Source organism: Mytilus californianus, unplaced genomic scaffold (genome assembly GCF_021869535.1).
Source record: "Mytilus californianus isolate M0D057914Y unplaced genomic scaffold, xbMytCali1.0.p SCAF_5, whole genome shotgun sequence".
NCBI classification, from domain to species: Eukaryota; Metazoa; Mollusca; class Bivalvia; order Mytilida; family Mytilidae; genus Mytilus; species Mytilus californianus.
In genome coordinates this window covers 84,899,973-84,924,874 of record NW_026262701.1, presented here as the reverse complement: position 1 = coordinate 84,924,874, position 24,902 = coordinate 84,899,973, and the positions used below count along the sequence as shown (strand labels likewise).

The window sequence follows — 24,902 nt, the reverse complement described above, 5'->3', positions numbered from 1 at the left end:
GCGATAGTTTTCTCGTAATTACGAGATATTTATCTCGTAATTACGAGATAAATAATTTTTTTTTGTGACCCTAATAGGCTTTCGTATATATATTTGTAAGTTTTGAACATAATTTTTTTTTTAATCAATATGTTTTTTTAATATTGAAACGTTTGACGTGCCATAGTTATTTTTCTCGTTTGGAATTGTTTAACATTTGTCATTTCGTTTTTTTTTTAGCTTGCTATGCAGTATGGGTTTTGCTCATTGTTGAAGGCCGTATGATAGCCTATATGTCGTTTGGTATCTGATCAGGTGTAGATTCATGATCTTGAAAAAAGGGGTCCCCTAGAAAGCCAACGTTTGGAGTTAAAAAGATAAAGACATCATTCAAATAACCAGACTACTAGTGTATTCATTTGTTGTGCATTTATAAACGCGAAAATACCCTCAACTTAGACACTTGGTAAGTACATTTATACGCTGAAAAGTTGAAATTTATCTTTAACGAACAAGAAAAGATGATATATATATATATATATATATATATATATATATATATATATATATATATATATAGATAGGTGTAAGGAAAACTTTGTTGAAATATTGTTTACCTAAAATGTAAAAACAGATGAACGTAAATATGACTATATTATAAAGCAAAGTGGACAAGCTTACAAAAATAATCAAACTACGCCCATCTTTGAAAAATACTCAAAATCTACTCACATCTTTAAAACCTGCCTACAACCAATAGTGTATTGAAATAAAAATGTAAAATTCAATATAAAGTTTGTGACTAGCGTAATATGGAAGTCGCACATCTTTTAAAACCTGCCTACAACCAATACGGTATTAACATAAAAATGTAAAACTCAATATAAAGTTTGTGACTAGCGTAATATGGAATTCCATTTAGGACCTCCTTAACATATAATTTGGATTCGAAATCCCGAATTAAAAACAAACTTGTGAACACAAATATTAATTATTCGTTATTGGATTGAACTCGTGATATTGAATCTGAGGAGTTAGGTATTACAGATTTTTGTAATTCGTGATCATGTATTCAATTCGTTATCACAAATTGCTTTCAATCATGAAACGGATGAAATATTCGTTATCACAAATTTCTTTCTATCATGAAACTACGAAAGCCCATTTAGGACCTTCCAAAAAAAAAAATGAATTCGAAATCACGAATTTAAATCGTTATCACGAATTGTATAATTTGTTATAACAGATTAAATTTGTGATAACGAATTGTTGGAAATCGTTATAACAAATTTTATAATTCGTAATTACAAATTAAATTCGTTATCACCATTTTTTGTAATTTGTGATAACGAATTAAAATCGTTATAACGAAATGTATAATTTGTTATAACGGATTATATTCGTGATAACGAATTTGTGGAATTCGTTATCACAGTTTTTTTTGTAATTTGTGATTTCGGATTAAAATTCATTATCACAGATTTTTAGCTCACCTGACCCACAGGGTTAAGGGAGCTTTTCTCCTCACTTTATGCCCGTTGCTGTTCATTACTTTTACAAAATTATTCTTCACTGAAACCTTTTTGCCAAAGTGAAACAAACTTGACCACAATCCGTTGCGATTTAGTTTTAACGCATTTTATTTGCAAAATTAGCAAAAGGGATTGGACACAAACTGAAACAGCATTAGTGACGTCTTCTCCATGTACAAATATAAACACAAAAACACTGTACCTAGAAGTTTTTGTCGTGTAAAATGGGTGGGTTAACTCACAAACTGATAAGTAAGTTTATAAGTCAGCGACCCAGTTTACACACCAAAAATCTCCAGAAAAAAAATGTGTCTAATCCTCATATTTCTTGACCGATATAGTTTTATTCCTTATTTTTCATTTAAAGTCTTTTTAGACCGGCGAATATCATTAGTGTGTATCGCGCATGGATACATTTTACACAGAGGCAACGAAAGTAGTTTCGCCAACATGGTTTATCGAAGTGTAAACCTAGGAAAGAAAATCTAACAGACCAATCACATTTATTGATATGCTAATACTATAACAATTATTTAATAATGACGAAAACATAATAGGAGTGCATGTAATTCAAAAACAAACACAAGATATAAAGAGGAAGAAAATAGAATATAAGTGCACAAGTAGATAAGGCTAGTCTGGAGTAAAGTGAAGTGAGAGCAATAAATCATGGTTTCTAGTTCGAAGAATGTGTGCAATGAGCCCGCAAGCGTAGCAAAATGGACGACATGGCCTAAAATAGAACACAAGGGTAAAATGCAAGTTTGTTTCTTTTATCTTGAAAACCTTTATAGAAAGAGAATTGTTTGGAATCACAAGATTTACGTACTGTCTCTTTACATCAAAATTGTAAGATGACTATTTATAGGAATAATTTTCCTTTATTGACGTTTTTTTTTTTATTTTTTGTTTTGTCTATTATTTTGAAAATTATAATAGATAGAGAGATTCTTTCAATCAATTATTATAGCGAAAATGATCACTAAGAAAGCAAAGATCTACAAATAATTACACATGATTGAAAGCGGCAATTGACCCTTTCTTACCCTTATGTTCTATTTGTGGCCATGTTGTTCCGCAGGCGGGCTCATCGCACACATTCTTTATAGTAGATACCCTTATTTATTTCTCTCTCCTCACTACACTCCAGGCTAACCTTATCTTATATATACATTTTATTCCATTTTCTTCTTCCTTATATCTGTTGTTTGTTTTTGAATTGCATGCACTCCTATTATGTTTTCGTCATTATCAAATAATTCTTAAATTATTAGCATATCAACAAAAACTTGAATATGATTAGTCTGTTCGATTTTTTTTGCTGGGTTTTACACTTCGATAAACCATGTTGCAAAAACTACTTCTGTTGGCTCTGTGTAAAATATATTCATGGGCGATACACACGAAGGAAATCGCCGGTCTAAAAAGACTTTAAATAATAAAATAATGAATAAAAATGTATCGGTTACGAATTATGAGTATTAAACACATTTTGTATGCCCCCGCCGCTAGGCGATGGGGGCATTAAGTCTAGTCCTTGTCTGTCAGTCCAGTCCGTCCGTCGCGTACGTTCTCGTCCTCTAACTTTAGTTTGCCTCAATCAAATGTTATAAAACTTATACACTATGCTTATTACCACAAAACACAGATCAAATTTGAAATTGAATGGCGTCACTTCTATCGTTCTTGAGTTATGCCCCTTTATAAATAGACAAAGTGCTAAATCTGTCGTTTTCGTTCTCTACATTTAGTTTGCCACAACCAAATGTTATTAAACTACTATACACAATGTTTATTACTTCAAAACACAGATCAAGTTTGAAATTGGGTGGCATCACTTTTACCGTTCTTGAGTTATGCCCCTTTACAAAAACAAAAAACAAACAATATCCCTAATTAAGTGTCCAATCCCTTTTTCTAAATTTGCAAATAAAATTCGTTAAAACTAAATTGATTGTGGCCAAGTTTGTTTCACTTTGGCCAAAAGGTTTAAATAAACAGCTGCGCCATGAGCGCATGATACGCCCGTCGTCTTGTGTGTGAATTTTTATGCAATAATCATAAATAGTTTCTGACATACGGCCTGACATGCGAAAACCCCCTTTTTTTTTACAAAAAACTCAATATCTCTAAAATAAAATTTTGAATCAAAACCAAAAAGTATACAGATCTTAAGATTAATATAACTAATAAGTGTGTAAAATTTTAAGCAATAATCATAAATCGTTTTTGAGATACGGCGCGACATGTGAAACCCCCCCCCCCCCTCTTTAAAAAAAAAATCAATATCTCAAAAATAAAATTTTGAAACAAAACCAAAAAGTATACAGATCTTTAGATTAATATAACTAAGAAGTGTGTAAAATTTTAAGCAATAATCATAAATCGTTTTTGAGATACGACGCGACATGTGAAAAACCCCTCCCCCTTTTTTTACAAAATACTCAATAACTCAAAAATAAAAGTTTGAATCATCACCAAAAAGTATACAGATCTTAAGATTAATATAAATAAGAAGTGTGTAAAGTTTTAAGCAATAATCATAAATCGTTTTTGAGATATGGCGCGACATGTGAAAAAAACCCTCCCCCTTTTTTTAACAAAATACTCAATATCTCTTAAATAGAATTTTGAATCATCACCAAAAAGTATACAGATCTTAAGATTAATATAACTAAGAAGTGTGTAAAGTTTTAAGCAATAATCATAAATTTGTTTTTGAGATACGGCGCGACATGTGAAAAAAACACACACCTGTTTTAGTTACTAAGTGTCGTAACTCAAAAAGTTTTAATCTTATTTTCACCAAAAAGTATACAGATCGTTTGACCATCATAAGAAACAACTATGTCAAGTTTCATGAAATTTGGATAAGTCGTTCTCAAGTTACGGTGCGACATGTTTACGCCGGACAGACATACGGACAGACGGACAGACGACATTTGTATACCATAATACGTCCCCCTCCAAATTTTGACGGGCGTATAAAAAAGAAGATTTTTGTAAAATTTAATGAACAGCTACGGGCGCAAAGTGAGGAGAAAAGCTCACTTAACCCTGTGGGTCAGGTGAGCTAAAAATCTGTGATAATGAATTTTAATCCGAAATCACAAATTACAAAAAAAAACTGTGATATAACGAATTCCACAAATTCGTTATCACGAATATAATCCGTTATAACAAATTATACATTTCGTTATAACGATTTTAATTCGTTATCACAAATTACAAAAAAATTGTGATAAGGAATTTAATTTGTAATTACGAATTATAAAATCTGTAATAACGATTTCTACCAATTCGTTATCACAAATTCAATCTGTTATAACAAATTATACAATTCGTGATAACGATTTAAATTCGTGATTTCGAATTCAAATTATATTTTTGGAAGGTCCTAAATGGGCTTCCGTATGAAACGGTTTAATTCGTTATCGCAAATTTTAAACAGATTTTTGTAATTCGTGATCACGGATAAACTTTGTTATCACAATTTTTTGTGATGAAGAATTTAATTCGTGATTACGAAGTACAAAAATCTGTAATAATTAATTCCAAGATTCTTTATTATGAATTTAATCCGTGATAACGAATTGTAATTCACGATTATGAATTAAACAAGTTAATGCTCATAACGAATTACAGCGATTTTAATCCAAGATAACGTTTTTTTTTCAATTCGTGATCTCTAATTTTAATGGATGCCCTAAGTTGGCTTTATGTAACCGAAGATGAATTTTGAAAAATCACATTCATAAAAGCAAATATGATAACTTGCCATCAGAAGAAATGAAAGCATTGACAGATCTGTGAGTACGAAAGGTTCAACCATGCAGTCATTGACAAAATCTATACGCTCTAAGAAAAATGTTAACGTTTCATGGACCTCAGCAGTAATATAAGCTGAGATTCTTGTATTTATGACGTACAAAAGAATTATAATACTAAACTAAAGAGAATAAATTTCTTGCTTTGTTACTTATCATGACATCTGTGTCTACGCCGTAAAATCCGGATAATTTTATGTGATGTATTAAATGTAAGTAATTATTTTCAAATTGGCATATGGTAACTCATATTAAACCAGAATGAATAAATTTATAAACTATTAAACGAAATTATTCGAGAGAATCTTTGCTAAGAATATCATTATTCCTGGGTTCCTTCAGAGGTAGAACAGCGAGGTAAGACATTTGGAATGTAATACTCAGACACAGGTAAAGTTATCATTTCAATCTCATGTTTATGATTTTTTCTTCAATGGGCTACATGTTGTAAGTGAATACCAGTTTTCCAATAACTAATTTTAATATAAGATAACTGTTTTACCAAATCAACTGGCGGTAAAAAATAGGCGGATGACACCAAAGGGATATTCAGAATCACAAGTCGAAGACAAACTGACTACGCCAAGTCAAAAAACGAAAAACGACTAAATGACAAACTAAAATCTGAGCAACACGAACCCCACCAAAAACCGGGGTAATCTCCGGTTATCCGGAAGGATACGCATAACGGCCAAACAACTCGTCATGGCGTCTGTAAATTTTTTTCGAAGGGATGACTTTTACTTCACCATTTGGAACCTTGGCTTAATAGCTGCCCTGTAGTCAGCAACTCTCTATTAAGGAAATCGTGATAATAAATAAAAGCTCAGGCCTTGTGGTCATATTATCAGGCTCTTGAATATCGTTTGAACTAGGAGATATATACTCCATATTCAGGCGTAGCTGAAATGTTGCTACATAAAAATTGAACAAGTCGACAAGAGGAGCATAGTTGGTTCCAATGGGAAACACGCTCTCCAAACATAATAGGACAAGAACTTACTCCTCGACCTTTAGACTACTATAGAAAAGTTTCGTTTTTTGCTGCTTTATACAATTTAAATATTCGACAAAGTGAAGGAAGAGCCAGTTCTTCATCTTAGGTTTAAATTCCAAGTTAACTTAGAATAGACCTATAGTATGATTATTCAGGAAAGTTTCCATTTTTGGTAAGTGTCATGGGGGTAAATGCGAATTGCCAATACCAAATTCCTTTATCAAGCAGTTCCTTTATCAAGCAGTTTATGTAATGTGATTTACATGCAAACACGATGTAGTTTGGGGCTTTATCTGAAACAACAGTAACTGTTTTAATTCATAAATACAACTGGGTCATTATGGATGATAAAATGTGCTGATAAAACCGCTTCTGACAAATGCAGCAAAAACGTGCTACAACCCGAAAAGACACGTTAAACCAGTGTACAATCAATTCCCCCATCTATACTTGGTTACTGAAAATTTTGCTACTTTGAAAATGAATATACCCCTGTGACTGATTTGGCTTGAGTTTTTCAAACTTTAAAACGACGGGGTTTTGTATATACTTTAATACTGTACTGTGCCATCTGTCTATCTTTTAGCTGATTCTTGGTTGATAAATTAATAATTGTTGTATTAATCACACCATTCCATAACTATTTGCTCTAATTTTTTAAACAAAGAAACATTCATTAGGGTTAAAGGGACTAGAATGGTAAATTTTCTAAAGCAGCTACCTTTCCCAAGATCAACACAAAACGGAGACTCTATGTTAACGACGCTCCACATATTGGCTTAGGACAGCAAGACTGTTTAAGACAAGATTATTTGAAAAAATGCATTGTTTCTACGAATTATTAGTATGTGGCTCCAGTAAACGATCAGCCGAAAATAAGAGAGTTTTGAAGAGGGTCTCCCAATAATTATTTTCACTTGTTTAAACAACGCACTTAATTGAAACAATTCAGAATATATTTTACTCCTCATACTTCAATAACCTTTCCCCATACATAACACGAAGAACATTACAATGGAACTTTTCAATTCTGACATAACAACTGTTGCATTTAATTGTTACAGAGAAAAGGGATTACACAGAGAGTAATATGGACAAAGACTGTTGTTGAAAGTTTCGCACTGCAATGATCTCTGCTCGGATGGTAAGTAATTTTACATAAAATTGAGAATGGAAATGGGGAATGTGTCAAAGAGACAACAACCCGACCAAAGAGCAGAAAACAGCCGAAGGCCACCAATGGGTCTTCAACACAGCGAGAAAATCCCGCACCCTGAGGCGTGCTTCAGCTGGCCCCTAAATAAAAATGTGTACTAGTTCAGTAAAAATGGACGTCACACTAAACTCCAAAACATAAAATTGAACTAAAATTAAAAAAAACATACAAGACTAACAAAGGCCAGAGGCTCCTGACTTGGGACAGGCGCAAACATGCAGCGGGGTTAAACATGTTTGTGAGATCTCAACCCTCCCCCTATACCTCTAGCCAATGTAGAATAAACAATCACACAGCAATACGCACAGTAAAACTCAGTTTTAAAGAAATCCGAGTCCGATGCCAGAATAGGTAACAAAAGAAACTAAGCAAAATGACAATGATACATAAATTAACAAAGGACTACTAGCAGTTACTGACATGCCAGATCCAGATCTCAATTAAACTGATTGAAAGATTATGTCTTCATCATATGAAAATCTAACACAATTCCTCCCGTTATTGGTTTAGTATCATACCATCATAAAATATATGAGAAATACATAACCCGTATCATGCCAACAACTGGTTTAAGAATAAATGTGTTTATTTCCGATGCAAAGACCATATGAGTGAATCAATATTAATACCAAAATATGCCATCTTCAATGACCTGACAACAGCATCGTAACTATATCCCTTCTGAATAAGTCTGTCTAAAGGTTTGGTTAGCTTTTGAGGTGAGTGTCGACATTTTTGTGCTTTGTATAGAATATTACCATAAAAGATTGGATGTGAAATACCTGAACGTATAAGATGTATGAACGTTGATTTATATTTACGAATGATGTCCTTGTACCGATGATAAAATTTAGTAATGTTTTGACTAGTTTGTGATATCGAAAACCCTGGTGTAATAATTTTTCAGTAATACAGAGATTTCTTTCGTTAAAATCAAATATGTTGTTACATACACGAGCGAATCGAACAAGTTGAGATATATAAACACTATAAGATGGTGACAAGGGAACGTTACCATCTAAAAATGGATAATTAACAATAGGAAATGAAAAATTATCTCTTTGATCATAAATTTTGGTATTAAGCTTCCCGTTAAAGATATAGATATCAAGATCCAGGAAAGGACAGTGTTCGTTGTTAATATTAGCTTTATTTAAAGTCAGTTCAGCAGGATACATCTCTTTAGTGTACATACTGAAGTCGTCATTATTGAGAGCCAATATATCATCCAAATATCTAAAAGTGTTATTAAACTTTTGTATTAGATGTTGTTTCGATGGGTCTTTGCTGATTTTAGTCATAAATTGTAACTCATAACAATACAGAAACAGGTCGGCAATAAGTGGTGCACAGTTAGTCCCCATAGGAATTCCGAAAACTTGACGATATACGGAATCTCCATAGCGAATAAAAATGTTATCTAGTAAAAATTCAAGAGCAGGCCAAATTGACATAGTTCTTTTGTTTGTTGTTACTAAAAAATGACCTAAAAGAGTTTGAACATATATATTCGCATTCTGACTTTTTAAATGCCCATTTAATTAGGTGTGTGAATTTTTTCTTAATAAGATTATGAGGCAAAGTGGAATAAAGGGTAAAAAAATCAAAACTTTGAACAGATTCGAAATCACCAATATAAGCATGCAATTTATCAAGTACTTCCAACGAATTTTTGACATTTCAAAAGTAATTAATTCCACTATTTTCAGAGGCCTCGTTTGAACAATTTATTACCAGGTTTTTGATTGTGCCAAAATTACTAGTAAGTAGGACAGACAGTTTAGTAGTGGAACAATGGCTTGAAGACGTAATAAATCTATATTTGTAAGGGGTTTTGTGCAGCTTCGGAAGCCAGTACATAGTTAGAACTTTCATTTTATTTGGTTCTGCTTGTAAAGAGGTAACTAAAAGTTTATGTTTGTTACAGATGTCATTTTCCTAAAATGGAGTCAGTTGGAATGTTGGTGAATTGGTGATTTCCTTTTGCAGAACCTCAATGTAAAATTTACGTCAAACAATAATGATATTATTAGCAGCCTTATCAGCCGGGACAAAAACAAATTCCTTGCCGAGTTCTTTTAGCTTATGTTTGATACGAGAAATAGGGCTATTATGGTTGTTGTAAGGATTAAAATGTTCTTTAAAATGTTTATCTTACAACAATAGGAAATGGTCCAATTGACATAGTTCTTTTGTTTGTTGTTACTAAAAGATGACCTAAAAGAGTTTAAACATTCTGACTTTTTAAATGCCCAAGCTTTAAATATTCCTTTTATTTTAGTTTCAGAGTGTCTGCTTGTTGATGATTTTCTTCAATCGATGGACCTTTACATCAGCGCTTGATCCATATACCAAACAGGCCCGATTATGCGATGGTGTTGTTATCTGGCCCGCTAGGCCATTGCTACCGACCAGAAGTATTGATCATGGTGAGAGGTTTCCAAGGTGTGTTAATTTCGTCAGTTATACATCTGTTTTAAAAATTTAAATCACAAAGGTTGGAAAGGGTCAAGACCTTGTCTTTATTTTTCGATTAAAATAAAGTAATATCAGAAGCGGATCCATAATTTTGAAAAAGGGAGGGCTCGGGGCCCCCAAACTAGGCAACGTTTGGAGTTGGACATCTAAAAAGTCTATGCATTAAACATATAATATGTAGCACCATAAGAGGACCGACTCCCTTTAAATCCGCCTCTGAATTTTAAAGTCTGTTTTAAACATAAGAAACCAATTTAAACGTCACACGCTTGATCTTGAGGATATCTAAATTACAGTTTATTAATTTCATGTTTGTCCAGCAACCAAAATGACCGCCATGACTAAACAAATAAAAAGATAAAATGCAAGTAATTGTATAATATCTTGACAACCAGAAGATGTTAAGAAAATTTTACATGGGGGATGTTCAAAATGTCAAGATCAATAAATGATCTAGATGACTACTGACTGGAGGGTAATTTGATTTGGGGGAGCATTGAAGTTTATGTAAACGTATTTTTCTTCCTGATTTTTAGGTTATCAATATGGCATATTTCTACCAGATGAGCGATGCATACTCCTTAAAGCCTCTTATTGTATTTTGTATTCACAGAGAAAAGGCAGTCCATGACTTTGTAGAAGATCTTGAAGTTCTGGTGAGAGAATCTAGAACAGGTATACCTGTCGGTAGTGCGCATACACGCCGTAAAAGAAGTGCCAATGACGTGGTGGATAAAGTGTGTAATGATAATAAAGGAACGTAAGGGCATAATTATTATGTTTGCCTATTGCACCTATATATCTAGCAAATGAATAATCTCGATAGTAAACCATCTATCACCATCTTGATTATTTCATTTATTTTTTCTTTCTTGTTATGATAATGTTATCTAGATCTATTATTTCAAACCCAAAAAATCTTCAATCGCACCAAGTGAATGTAACCAGCCCAAGCAGTCTATAGGATCTACGAAGGCATGGTAGTAGTATAGTATATGTTCTGATTATTTTTCAAGTAGTGTCTATTCCCCTAACTTGACTTACAAAGGCCATTGAGTTTTTTTTCTCTAAAGGTTAAAGATGTTGACTTGAGGTTTTGGTATTCTGCCGTATTTGAGAAGTTACTGGTCAAGTTAAAGATCCTAGCTTTCCAACTTTTCACGCAATTAGCCCTTTGAAGTCTCATGATTGTATTTTGGGGACTTTTTTGGCTATGAATAATATATTTTTCTGGCTATGAATAATATATTTTTCTATAATATTGGAAAAATCATCTTATAAAAATTAACACATCGTTTTAATGGTCTTTGTTTGGGATGATCTTTTTTCATGAAATCATGCTCCTTTGAATTAATAATCGAATAAACCAACTGTGTTCAGCATTTTCGAAATGGATAGAGATGTTGTCCTGGTGTTAAGGAATGCAGTCATCTAAAGAGTTTAGGATAAGTTGAGATTGTGCTCTTTGGATTCAGAAAAATTTAAGAGATCTCAATCTAATTAAAATATAGTTCTCTGATTTCGTTATACTCATATGTACGAGCACGCGAGTTAATATAGGTCTGAATTTCAATCAGATTGAAGAGATCTGATCCACGGATTGTATCAAACAGGTATCGCTATCATTTATAATATTATTAGTTACATGGTGTGTTAGTGACCTAATACGATATATATGGGGTCAGTAAATTCCATATGGGATGAGAGCGAAGCTCGAATCCCCATATGGAATTTACTGACCCCATATATATCGTATTAGGTCACTAGCACACCGTGTAACGAATTTATCTTACCGACTATCTTCACATGTGGTATTTTGACTAGCGACCTATCAAAGTGATTTCAAAGTCTTCAATACTTAGTATTAAGATCCTACTTCCATATGTTTATACAGAAAAGAAATGCCCACAATAACAACTTTTTAGCTTTAAATTTGTTTTATGAATTTATTTCAATCGTTCATTACATGTATCAATTTCTTCGCCGGTCTGTTGAAACCTTTCAGATTTCTTTTTTGTTTTGAAAGGGAAGTAACTCCTTAATGCCAACAATAACAACTTGTTAGCTTAAATTATGTTTTATGCATTTATTTCAATCTTTCATCATCAATTTCTTCGTCTGTTGAAACCTTTCAAATTTTTCCTCAACATCGTGTTGTTAATGTTTTTATAAAGGGTCGTGCCATATTTTTTGTTTTGAAAGGGAAGTAACTCCTTACTAACCCCATATGGTAACTAACAATGCAAGGTAACTACACTGTAACCCTATATTTTTTAGGACACCCTATATCAAATATACATAGTCACCACGTGTAGTCCTTTAACCAATCATATCCCTATAAATCTATCAATCTAATTAAAATATAGAACTCGGATTTCGTTAAACTACATACGTATGTAGTTAAACGAAATCCGAGTTCTATATTTTAATTAGATTGTAAATCTATAGGAGGTAAGATAAATTTACATACATAGTCACATTGAAAGCAAAGTTACATAATTCAAGGTTCGCACTGGTTGATTTTCTTATTTATGGGGACACATTGTATTACTTTAGAACTATTCTTAGAGTGCTTGTTGCATATATTTTCAGAGGTAACCCATGGGATGAAGATTTACCTAGTACTGCATACCGGATGTTAAGAGGATTTATGTAAGTTGCAGTTTCTCGTACTAGCCACTTTTTACTTGTCTGGAAATGAAAAACTTCAGACACTAGTAGTACTGGTTTTTGCTTATTTTTTTTCCTTCGAAGCGCTCAACCATAAACGCTCATGGCGGAAAGAAATAGAAAGAAAATTTCTTAAGAGAAAAATATATTTAAAACACAGACAGATATGAAATGAAAGTTTTATGTATTATCGTTAACGAATATCAGTTACGTTATTTATTTTTATTAATGAAATGCACGTGTCGATAATGATACGTTTAACAGAATATGTCCCCTTTTCTCTTGCATATTACAATGCTACCGAATATTTACCTGCCACTAGCATGACGACGGACATCAGTAGTGGTCGAGCAGTCACTGCTTACCATTCGTAGGCATCTGGGTTTAACAGGAATTAAACAAGATTCGTGTTGCTCATTTTGTAGTTGTCTACGTAATGTTTGTGAACTTAATTTATTTCATCAAATTCAACTTTGCTGGAGGATTTGGAAATTTAGTTATTATGAAATAATTCCTTCGATTTTTCTCTCTCAAATCGTTTCTTCGTTCAAAAACGGTCACTGTCATGACTTCTGGGCGGGTGATACCACCGGGACTAGCAGTTAATTCTCGTTATGAATAAAAAAAAAAAAAAACTACCAAACAATCTACAGCGGAGGACGTTTCACTAAATGGATATGAATTTTTTTGCGAAATAAATCGGACGATTTACCTCGAAAGTATGATTCATTTCAGAGGCAGAAAGTTAACCCGTTTGTTTTTACTAACCACAACAAAAAATGGTCGGCGGGGGACATTTTATAGACTCGGTAGGACATTTTAGGAGGTCGGACGTTTTGGAGCCAAGTATATGATCCATTTTTATTAATGAAAAACATGAAATGGCGGACACTTAGCATTGTGCAGGCTATCTTTTGTATAAGATTATGAAAGCTATTCTGCAAAAGCAAAGGTCACTATACTTTACAAGGCTTGTAATAAATAGAACTGTAAGTGAAAAAACAAATAATGAACACAAAACCATAAAACACTCCATGATGACAAAAACGCACCAACTTATCTAAAAAAAATCGTGGCGATTTTGGCTCTACTCGTTTTGGAAAAAATGTCCAAAAGTAGCCAAAAAATGGTAATTTAATGTTTCTGATGATTTATTTTCATCAGTTTTTGATTAGGTTTTTTCCTTGGTGTATTAGTTTTTGTATCAAAATTCCTATATATGTGGTTAATCTTTTGTATAAGATTATGAAAGCTATTCTGCAAAAGCAAAGGTCACTATACTTTACAAGGCTTGTAATAAATAGAACTGTAAGTGAAAAAACAAATAATGAACACAAAACCATAAAACACTCCATGATGACAAAAACGCACCAACTCATCTAATCCAAAATCGTGGCGATTTTGGCTCTACTCGTTTTGGAAAAAATGTCCAAAAGTAGCCAAAAAATGGTAATTTAATGTTTCTGATGATTTATTTTCATCAGTTTTTGATTAGGTTTTTTCCTTGGTGTATTAGTTTTTGTATCAAAATTCCTATATATGTGGTTAATCGACATATAAGACGTGACATTTTTGGTTACCAGAATCCAAATGGCCTAGATGTGGTCAACTTTTTAAAACAAGAAAGTGAACCTTGTTTAGTTTGATTATTTTCTTTGAATTCTTGCAATCCATGTCCATGTTAACTGTTACGGTGTCACCTGCTATAATTAACGTTGTCAAACGCTTTGGAAATCACACTTTGACATGGTTTGCCAAATTTAAAAAAACTGTTTTGTTTGGTTTCTCTTTACGACGAGTCCAGCAAATAACTTTTTCCAATAAAATGCTGTCTTACGAACATTACGGGTTTACACTGTATGTCGTATCATGTATAGTAGCCCTTATGTATGTGCTGTGGGTTCAGATTTGATACGTTCTCGTGTTGACTGCAATGGAAAATATACTTTGAGCTTAAGAATATTTAGCAGGTTTTTCAGATCCCTCTACTATTATCATAAACCAAACCCAATTTGTGCGCTCGTCATAATATTGAACTCTACTTTATTTAGGGGTTTATGTAACGACCGGGATCAAACTAAAAAAGAAACTGTCATTCAAGAACAAGAGAGCAGAAAAAATACCCCATCACACGGTGTTGCTGATGTTACTCCGGTGAAGAAAAAGAAGAAGAAAACGAAGAAGAAAAAGAAGAAGAAAAAGAAGAAACGGAAAATACAAGAAAACGTGGAAACTTTTCAGCCAGCCGAGGTCCTAACAAAATTGAAAGACAAACCATTTGATAAACCAAAAGCAAAAGTTTGGGATTTTGTAGAACCAGACAATACTGCTAAAATGGCACCATCAGATGACACTCATCCAGACGTAAAAATTGTTAAGTGGAATGGAGGGAATTTTGTCGATCCACATTCATCCAAAGTAGTATCGTTTGGAAGACGCAAGCGCAGTACAGACCAGATTTTCACACTACGAAATGTTGACCACACAGCCTCTGGACATTCTGCATGTTTGCCTCAGTATGATTTATTCTGGTTCAAGGACATTGTTGAGTACATGGGAGACACGTGTTGGGTGCTTGGAAAGTTTTCTCGCAAGTTTTACTACTCTTCACATTGCATGTAAGTGGATTTTCATATTTCTCGGATTTGACCCGAATAAACTTTCAATTACAAAAATTTCCCTGTAGATAAGAACGCCATGGAATATTGGGTATGTGTAAATGCACACCTTATTACCGTCTATGGGCACGACAGATGCAACAGATACACAGGCATATATGTACCACAAATCAAAATCTCCTGTAAACGATTCATTGTATTGCAATGGTAATAGGAAACTCGATAGAGAATACAAACTTCACGATAGTCAACACAATTGTTTTTAATAGCAATCGGGAACACATATCATACTGTGTCTGCCGTATCGATAGTCGGTGTTAATTAGAATTACTCGCTGTCAGTGTAAATTCCAAATTTTATGGCAAACGGGGCATTTTTTCCTGTTTTTAAATTTCCTTTCCTTTATGGTGATGAATATATAAAACTAAGAAGATTTGGTATGATTGCCAATGAGACAACTTTCTACCAAATATCAAATGACGTAGAAGTTGGCAACTATAGGTCACTGTACGGCCTTCAACAATGAGAAAAACAAATACCGTATAATTTCTTGTGCAAATATGATACAATTACATGAATTTGATGAAAGTCACTGCTGATATTTCAAGGTCATGAAGCTTTTTATGGTCACATTATTTATGAGCAATACAAGCTGAATGAACCTCTAGCTAGATAATTGATATTGTTTCCTTCTTTTCAGGCCTGGTGTGTGTCACGCTTCAATTCCATTACTTGGTAAACAGTCCCATTGTTATCCTGGAAAACATTCTACACACGTTATATGGTTTTATTGTCCAAATTTAGAGCCTGGTGAAAGGTATCGAAAAATGGCGTTCAATTTAGCTCACAATTGTGAATGCAGGACTTGTTGATTCGTATAACTTTGTACATTATTAATAAAACATTATTCATGTGTGGTTGAAATGAATTAAAATGCGGTTTTATTTTCCTTTTTTTCGAGATTTTCTACGGTACCTATATTTTAAGGCAAATCTTTTGAGGCCGAGTATTTTTAAGTCCCACGTGTACCTTCTATGTACTTATCTATTGTATATTATTGTAGATAATTCTGTTCTGAATGCACAATAAATCATTCTTCACATCATAGAAGAAGATGTTGTATTTCTATTAAATGGGCTTCAAGGAGCATAGTACAATATCATACATTATTTTAGACAAAAAACAAAAAGTTACAAAGTCTTCCATGAAAAATGCGACAGAAATTTCTATACTTGGTAATTATGTGTTAGCAGAGACATATATGCGTCTCTGGTGTTAGCTAGATTATGTAAGTACAATAAACATGAATTGAAGTTGATGATGGATGAATCTGGAACCTTTTCATCTGAGACTGCTGTAACATATTGTAGTCTCAGGTAACACACGGTATAGCTTGTTCACATGAAGCCAGATAACTAATTTCAGAAAGCTCCTATATATTTGTAGTTTCCTAGAAAATTGCGACGCAAACTTTAAGGAAAATATAAGTATTTGGTAAACAGAAAGTTGAAGAGCGATGGACGGACGGACCTCATACGGATATAATTAAAAGGAAACCCCGACAAAGGGCATAAAAATGCACGAAAAAAACTTTTAAACTATGAACAATTTTGGGAAAAATAAGTATTACTAGAAATTGTTATAAAACTAGTGGTAGGTAAAAGCACAAGAGTACACAGACTGAAATGTCTCGCCTGCTCTACTTATTATTATTGAATTTATTTTGAAAGTCTGCAATATGAAGTTTTTACTTCAAGTGTCACATAAACTCAACATCGTCAATCATCCATGTAAATGAGGTCAAGGTCAGAGGAACCCTGCCAGACAGATATGAACACCTTACGATCATACCAAACACCAAATATAATTAGTCTATTGATTATAGTAGTTGAGAAACGGACCTTATTACGAAAATTTGTACATTGACCACTGAACCATAAAAATGAAGTCAAGGTCAGATGAACCCTGCCAGACAACATGTATACCATGCAGCAATCATTCCATTACCAAATATAATTGGACTTTTGCTGATAGTATCTGACTAACAATAAAAACTTCACATTGGCGAATGAGCCATGAAAATGATGTTAAGCGGTCAGATGAAAACTGCCAGACAGACATATACACCTTACAATCATTTCAAACATTAAATATAGTGGCCCTATTGCTTATACTATCTGAGATATAGACCAACCGGAAAAACTGAACATTTTCAAATGAACCATGAACAAAAGGTCAAGGTCCGATGAAACCTGCCAGATGGACATGAACACATTACAATCATTCCATAACACCAAATACTGCTGACATATTACTTATAGTATCTTAGAAACTGACCAAACCATAAAAACATAACATTGGTCAATGAACCATGAAAATAAGGTCAAGGTCAAATGAAACCTGCCAGTCCGACATGTACACCTTACAATCATTATATACACCAAATATAATTGACCTCATGCTTGTAGTACCTAAGATACAGCTTTGACCACAAAAAAATTAACCTTGTTCACTGATCCATCAAATGAGGTTGAGGTCAGTTGAACCCTGTCTGACTGACAGGAGGACGTGTTTTTCAACAAACAATCAGCATTCCCATGGGAACCAGCTGTGATCCTCTTCTTGCCGACTTGTTCCTTTATTCATATGATGCTGACTTCATACAGGAGCTTCTTATGAAGAATGAAAAGAAGTTAGCATATCCTTTAACTTCACATTCTGCTATACAGAAGGTGCCCTCTCATTAAATATATCGAAGTTTGGTGACTATGTTGAAAGCCACTGTCCCATCGAACTTGAAATAAAGGATACAAAAGATATAGTAAAGTCTGCCTCATATCTTGACTTACATCTACAAATTGACTATGAGAGTCGGTTGAGAACAAAACTATATTAACAAAAGAGATGATTTCAGCTTCCCCATTTCTATGTAGCAACATTCCAGCAGCGCTTGCACATAGAGTATATATATCTCAGTTGATACAATATTCCAGAAGTTGCATTCACTATCATGATTTCCTTGATAGACGGTTGCCGATTTCAAGGAAGATATTGGACCAAGAGTTGAAATTTGAAATCGTCCTTTCAAAAAACTTAATGGACGTCATCATGAGTTGGTTGTCTACTTGACCGTTATTGAATATCTGTTTACAGATGACATCAGGTATGTTCCAATGGTCGTAACCACAATCCCGTCAACTTTTTCTCGAATTTGACCTACCGAATTAGACTTATCACCGGGTTTGTACCAACATGAGCAACACGACGGATGCCACATGTAGAGCAGGATCTACTTACCCTTCCGGGGCACCTGAGATCACCCCGGGTTTTGGTGGGGTTCCTGCTGCTCAGTTTTTAGTTTTCTATCATGTTTATGTTGTGTTTTGTGTATTATTGGTGTTTTTTACATGACAGTGTTAGTTTGTTTTCGACTTCTGCGTTTGAACATCCCTTTGGTATCTTTCGCCTCTCTTGTAGACCCTGCAAGGATCTCATATACCTATAAACGAGGGTTTACACTGCCTCCGCCATACTTTGTTTGTGTAATCATTTCCATCTTTGTCTACAATACTAACAGAATCACAGAGTGATAAATAGAGAATTACCACCCTATACAACCCTTTACTTATATACCGATGTTACAGACACTCATTAATAATGCAGTGAAAGATGCAAAAGTGATACCACAAAAATAAGAACAAATATAATCTGAAAATAAGTTTGAAAAACACTATGAAATGATCACCCAAGTTTGATACTATTGACAAGTTCATACATCCAACTTAAGTTTATGTAATTGTTAATTCGTAAAATTTTCCATATAGCTTTTTATTTCAATCTTAAATTACTATTTTTTCACCAATTATATTGTCTGATTAGAATTGGACGGTATATAAGGGACCACCAAGCTTCTGATATCCAAATATGAAATAATTTTAAAGATACTATTTTCCCTTATACATCAATTTGAAAGTGCCTTGGCGTTATAAATTGAAAAAAAAAAACTATTTCTCATTCTTAGAGAAAATATCAACTAAACTTTATACATGTAACTTCATGTAACAATGCTAAACTTGTTTTTCATACCATAGTTGTATTACTAAAACTACTCTGCTGTCTTTCTCAAAACTTTCAATGATGTTCTTTCCTGAATCTGGTAAAACATGTTTTAACATTAAAAGAAAGTAGCTAAAAATGTAAATATCATTATCAATTTGAATTTTTTTATACCAGACATCTTTCACACATGATTAAAAGGAGAATTTTAGGAAATGACTTAATGTATATGTCGATGAGAACTCAGATAGCATCCCAACATCACAGATAACCAAAGGCCATCATGCAGTCTTCAACTATAGACATCTATTTTCCATTGTAAACATGGTCTATATTTGGTGGATTTTATAGGGGTAATCATCAAACTGCTCACCAGTCTGATTTTTTTAAAAAGGGACATATTCGTGTTAGGGAATGACAATTTAACTTCAAGGAGGTGGGGGGTTATGTTTTTTATCCTAAAAAAATATTCTGATCCCCAATTTGATGAAAAAAAATATCGTGGTCAAGCAGATGACAAAAAAAATATTCTGAATCCAGATTTTCCCCCATACCTTATAGTGTTGAATTTTGAAAAAAAATAATTTGATTGATAGTGTGGAAAAACTAAAAAAAAAAATTCTGACTCAGACAAAAAACCATAATCCCCCCCTTGAAGTTAAATGGTTGCTCCCTTATATCCACTGGTAAATTTCTTGTGTTATTTCAAATAGTCATTTTTTTTATTTTTATTAGCTTGATAGATTATACATCTGGTTAATAAGGACAAAACTATCTATAAATGTCCCATAAACTAATATGATGATCCTTGGATCCACATGCCAATATATTATCAGATGAAAAAGTCACACACTGAACACTTTCTTTATGGTATGAAAGGACGGCTAAAGGTTTTAACTTTTTCACAGAATATATTCTGACATTAGAATCCCATCCACCTGAGGCAAATATCTTTTGGTCATGTCTTATTGAAATACTAGTAAATCCTGGATTTTTGGCTGTAATTTCTTTCCTTTTTATTATAGTGCTATTCTCACTAATTGACCATGATTTCAGGCTTTCATCAGGTGATCCTGATATTCCAAAGTTTGATTGTGATGAGTAATCAAGGCACATGACAGATTCTTTGTGTATTTGTGCCTTATCAGCCATCTTCAAAGTCTTGGCATCCCATGATGCAATGCACCCATTTTCATATCCAATTAAAATTTTGCTTTCAACAGATTTTACGGTCATACACATTCCATATTTTTGCTCTGAAACATCTGGTTTCAGTTCTCCTATACATTGCATTGTACCCATGTCATATAACTGTATTGTAGAGGTGCTATCAGTTGGTATAGCAATTTTATTGTCTACTATGGAACAGGCACAGTATCCAAAACTAGTGGATTTTATTACATCTGTAATCAAAAGAAATTAACGTAAAATAGTGTTTTCTAATTAGAAATAAATAATAAATGACAAATTTGCCTAAGTTAATTCACATACTAATTCTAAATAAAAGTCACAAAAAAGGATATTATATACTTAAGCTGTTTCTATTTCTTCAATAATTATCTATCTTTTCTTTTTATGAATGTTAAAAAAAAAATAAGCAAGACAAAAATCTAAATTCTAAGAAGAACTGGCAATTTAATTTTTGCAGTAATATTTTACTAAACATTTAAGGAAATAACATTTGATTAATTGTGTATTATAGTCAGTCGTTCAAATTTTCCAATAATAACTGCAGGCATTAAATTTCAAATCAAATTACCTGATTTTGTCCATGCATCATCGGTTTTATTCCAGAACTGTACATTGCCATCTCTACCCTGTGTAACCATTAAACAATCATTTATAAACTCTATCCATAAAACAGAATGTCCAAAATGACCAATTGTCTTATTTACTGGACGTTTTGTTTCCATGTCCCAGATGTAAATATTCCCACTCTGATCACCAGAGTATAGAACATTGTTAGACCAATATTTCAAACATGTCACAGCACTCTCACATCCCCGTAATATGTAGACTGGATCTGGTCCATGTGCCATTATATTATCCAAACTATAAAATTAAACAATATTTGTCAGTCACACATAATCATGATAATACTTCTGGCAAAAAATCACAGCAACTAGAAAACTTACCATGTCAGAAAGGGCTGTGCTTGCGGGTTTTTATTTGAGGCAAAGAAACAAATAATTAACTATGTGGAACTATTTTAATGGACTAAAACTAATGGGAGGTGTTTCATTTCTGTATTCTTTAATTATTTAGGTCATTTTGAATAATTTCCTTATTTTTTTTTATTTTAGCACCCCTTTATTCTCCATTTCTTCATTTTGTATTTTTTTGCCCTATATTTCTCTTTTCTTTATTTTTTGATCCCTTTATTCTGCACATTTTGCCCATTATTGTCTTTTCTGTAAACCCCATCCAGACCCTCATTACAAACAAAACAAAAAAATATATCAAGGACAAAAGGGATAGGTGCATTTAAGGCCCAGATTTGGCCCAAGAAAATAAAGTTTTTGAGAACTATTTCAAATTTGCACATAATATTTGAAAATGCTTAAAATCAAGAAATATAAATGAATTACATAAGATTTTGATGTTATGTCAGACGTCAAAACTAGGATCGTCATAATATGCACCATTTTCATGAAAACAAAGAAAACTGTTAACTTTATGCAGTTTTCCATCAATCTTTCCTTTGTGGAAACATTGTGTGCAGTCAAGAAACAACAAAATAATTTAAGAAGAGCTTTATTATAACCATTGACCTATTATAACCAAATGTAAAGTTGTTTCTTGGGTGCACACATACATTTCCAATCTAAAATATACTTAAAAGTTGAAAAGTTAAAACAAGGAAAATCAAGAAATTTACAAAATATACACATTTTGTTCTGACATAGTTTGTTGCCATGGTAACTCATTAAATGTGAAATTTGTTTAAATTTCTTAACACCTTGTACCTCAATGTAGATTTGACAAAGTAGAGAATATGTATGGTAACTTTTCAATGTGCACTATTATCTGAGCCAAATAAGGGCCGTATTGCCCCTTCTCTTTTATGGTCATTTAAAGTCATAAAAAATTATACAGTATTAGGGGAGAGAATATTGTAACATAAAATAATGTCCCAATGAAATATTGTCTGCTGGACAAAGTTTCATAGAAAATATTGTCGGCTGACAATTTATATTTCATACTGAAATACTTCTCTACAGGGCTGTCAAGTTTTCATGAAGCAAATGCATGAGATTTAGCAAAATTTGTAAAGATGAAAGAGAAAAAAACAAAATGTAAGATGTTTCTATTCTCAAATGACAGAAATGTAAAAAAAAAAAATAAAAAAAATTAATTTAGTAAATGTCTTCAACCTCGACCCTACTAATCTCTACAAGCACATGATATATTAGGTATATTTTTTCATAACACATTTAAGTTTACATGGTTTATCAGGTAAAAATAGCTTGTATGCAAATTTTAGTCAATCACTGGGGATTAAAACTATCATTTGCCATAAAGTCTTGTGGAAGTTGAGAATTTAACATATATATATATAGGTATTTAGTGTGGGGTTCTGAACAGTTTTTGATACATATTATTATAATAGATCCATGTTTTACTGGCTTGGCTAATAATAATTAATAAATATATTTCTGTTCTTATTTTCTATTCTATAAACTACATTTATTTAATACATTTACACTACAGATCTACAACTCTGAGTTTTGGCTACACGTGCTGATCTTATCTATAAAGTCATGCATATTCAATAGCTATGTAGGCATGTCAAAATCGTATCATATGTGAAAATGACCAGCCAGCACACTGTGACTGTTGTGATTTCATCAACCAGTATTTAAAAGATAAATATAACACATAATTATAACAATCATATAAACTGAGACTACTCACAGGAGTTTGAAATCTTAGCAATAACGGTGTATAAATATGCCAAACTCGACTATCACAGTAGAGCTTCTCTCGAACGATCATTTAAGGGAGATGTGTCACGGAATAGAAGTTCCTTCATAATATAAGTTCCAAATGGAAACAATATTCTGGAAAATTATTTCCACTGGAATAAATATTACAGTAAATGTAACGGAATAAATGGTATAGAATATTTGTTCCAATAGGAACAGATATTATGACATTATAAATAACAAAGTTTCCAGTGGAACTTCTGTTAGGCGGAACAAATATATGTTGACAGATGGACATGCAAATAAATTGCTGATGCAAAAAAAAAATCATTCAGGAGAAAATAAAAATTGATAATTGATAAGTCAAATGTAAAAAAGCTTAGTTATGTTAGTGGAACTTTTCTTATAATTACGACTACCGAAAAAACTTTAAATCTTTACTACATTTCACAGGCACTTGTTTCTATCTATGGGAAGAACCACTATCAACTAAATATACGTTGATAGTGGTTCTTCCCATCAAGGACGTATATTAGAGGTTATACGTCCTTGTTCCCATGGATAGAAACAATTAAGTGCCTGTGCTACATTTGAATAAATTTCTCAACTGGTAAAATCTGACATTTCTGAGGATGCCTAAAATAAATAGACGCAGCAGCATGTGTTTTTTTTTAAAGAGTGCTAAGTGATTTAGCTAATAATTAAAAATACTTACGTATCAAGTTATATTTACTGTCTACTTAAAAAAAAAATCAACTTTCACTTTATCCATGTGTTCTACTTTCCTTTTCAAAGGAAATTTTAACATCTGTCTAAATAGACATCATTTACGGACAAGACACGGTTTTCATTTACCGGATCATCAACTCTTTAAACTTGAAACAAGTTGCTTTTTAAAAAAAAAGACAATACGTGAACCTTAGAACTTTTTTATTCTAATTATTAATTCAACTGAATAAGAAATTATATATCAGTGTTATCTTGGCCATGTGTGTGGAGGATAATATTTTCTTTTTATTGTTACGATATCATTACAATTTTGGCATGTTGAGAGAAGTGTTAAATATAAAGCTAGGAGAGAAAAATAAAAGATTCCCAGACGTATAATTTCTTAAAGAATAATAATAATTCAAAACACGGAGGACACATGTACCTTCTTCCAAAAATTCATAAAATTAATCTAGAAATAAGTAATGAGGCATTGCGAACTGGTCAGCTAGCAGGACACATTAATGTTCGTTACCGACCAATCATCAATAAGTGTAACTCTCCCGCGAGAGATACTTACTTGATCTAATTATAAATATAAAAAAGAAGATGTGGTATGATTGCCAATGAGACAACTCTCCACAAGAGAACAAATGACACAGAAATTAACAACTATAGGTCACCGTATGGCCTTCAACAATGAGCAAAGCCAATACCGCATAGTCATATAAAAGGCCCCGAAATGACAAATGTAAAACTATTCAAACGAGAAAATTAACGGCCTAATTTATGTACAAAAAATGAACGAAAAACAAATATGTAACACATCAACAAACGACAACCACTGAATTACAGGCTCCTGACTTGGGATAGGCACAGAATGTTGCGGGGTTAA

At 32.8% G+C, this 24,902-nt stretch overlaps 2 protein-coding genes across 2 annotated transcripts; one reads left to right on the top strand and one right to left on the bottom strand.

Annotated features, from left to right (window-relative positions):
• Window positions 1–223: 223 nt before the first annotated feature.
• LOC127701681 (uncharacterized) lies at window positions 224–16,251 on the top strand. Its single transcript, XM_052205678.1, has 7 exons — window positions 224–445; window positions 7,400–7,479; window positions 9,833–9,996; window positions 10,643–10,789; window positions 12,622–12,681; window positions 14,751–15,317; window positions 16,018–16,251. The coding sequence occupies exons 2-7, from the start codon at window positions 7,462–7,464 to the stop codon at window positions 16,187–16,189; spliced, it is 1,128 nt and encodes a 375-aa protein (XP_052061638.1). The 5' UTR covers window positions 224–445; window positions 7,400–7,461; the 3' UTR covers window positions 16,190–16,251.
• Window positions 16,252–19,968: 3,717 nt separating this feature from the next.
• LOC127701688 (guanine nucleotide-binding protein subunit beta-like protein 1) lies at window positions 19,969–24,097 on the bottom strand. Its single transcript, XM_052205687.1, has 3 exons — window positions 24,015–24,097; window positions 21,133–21,425; window positions 19,969–20,776 (listed from the first exon to the last, which is right to left on the bottom strand). The coding sequence occupies exons 2-3, from the start codon at window positions 21,410–21,412 to the stop codon at window positions 20,145–20,147; spliced, it is 912 nt and encodes a 303-aa protein (XP_052061647.1). The 5' UTR covers window positions 21,413–21,425; window positions 24,015–24,097; the 3' UTR covers window positions 19,969–20,144.
• Between the last annotated feature and the right edge of the window lie 805 nt (window positions 24,098–24,902).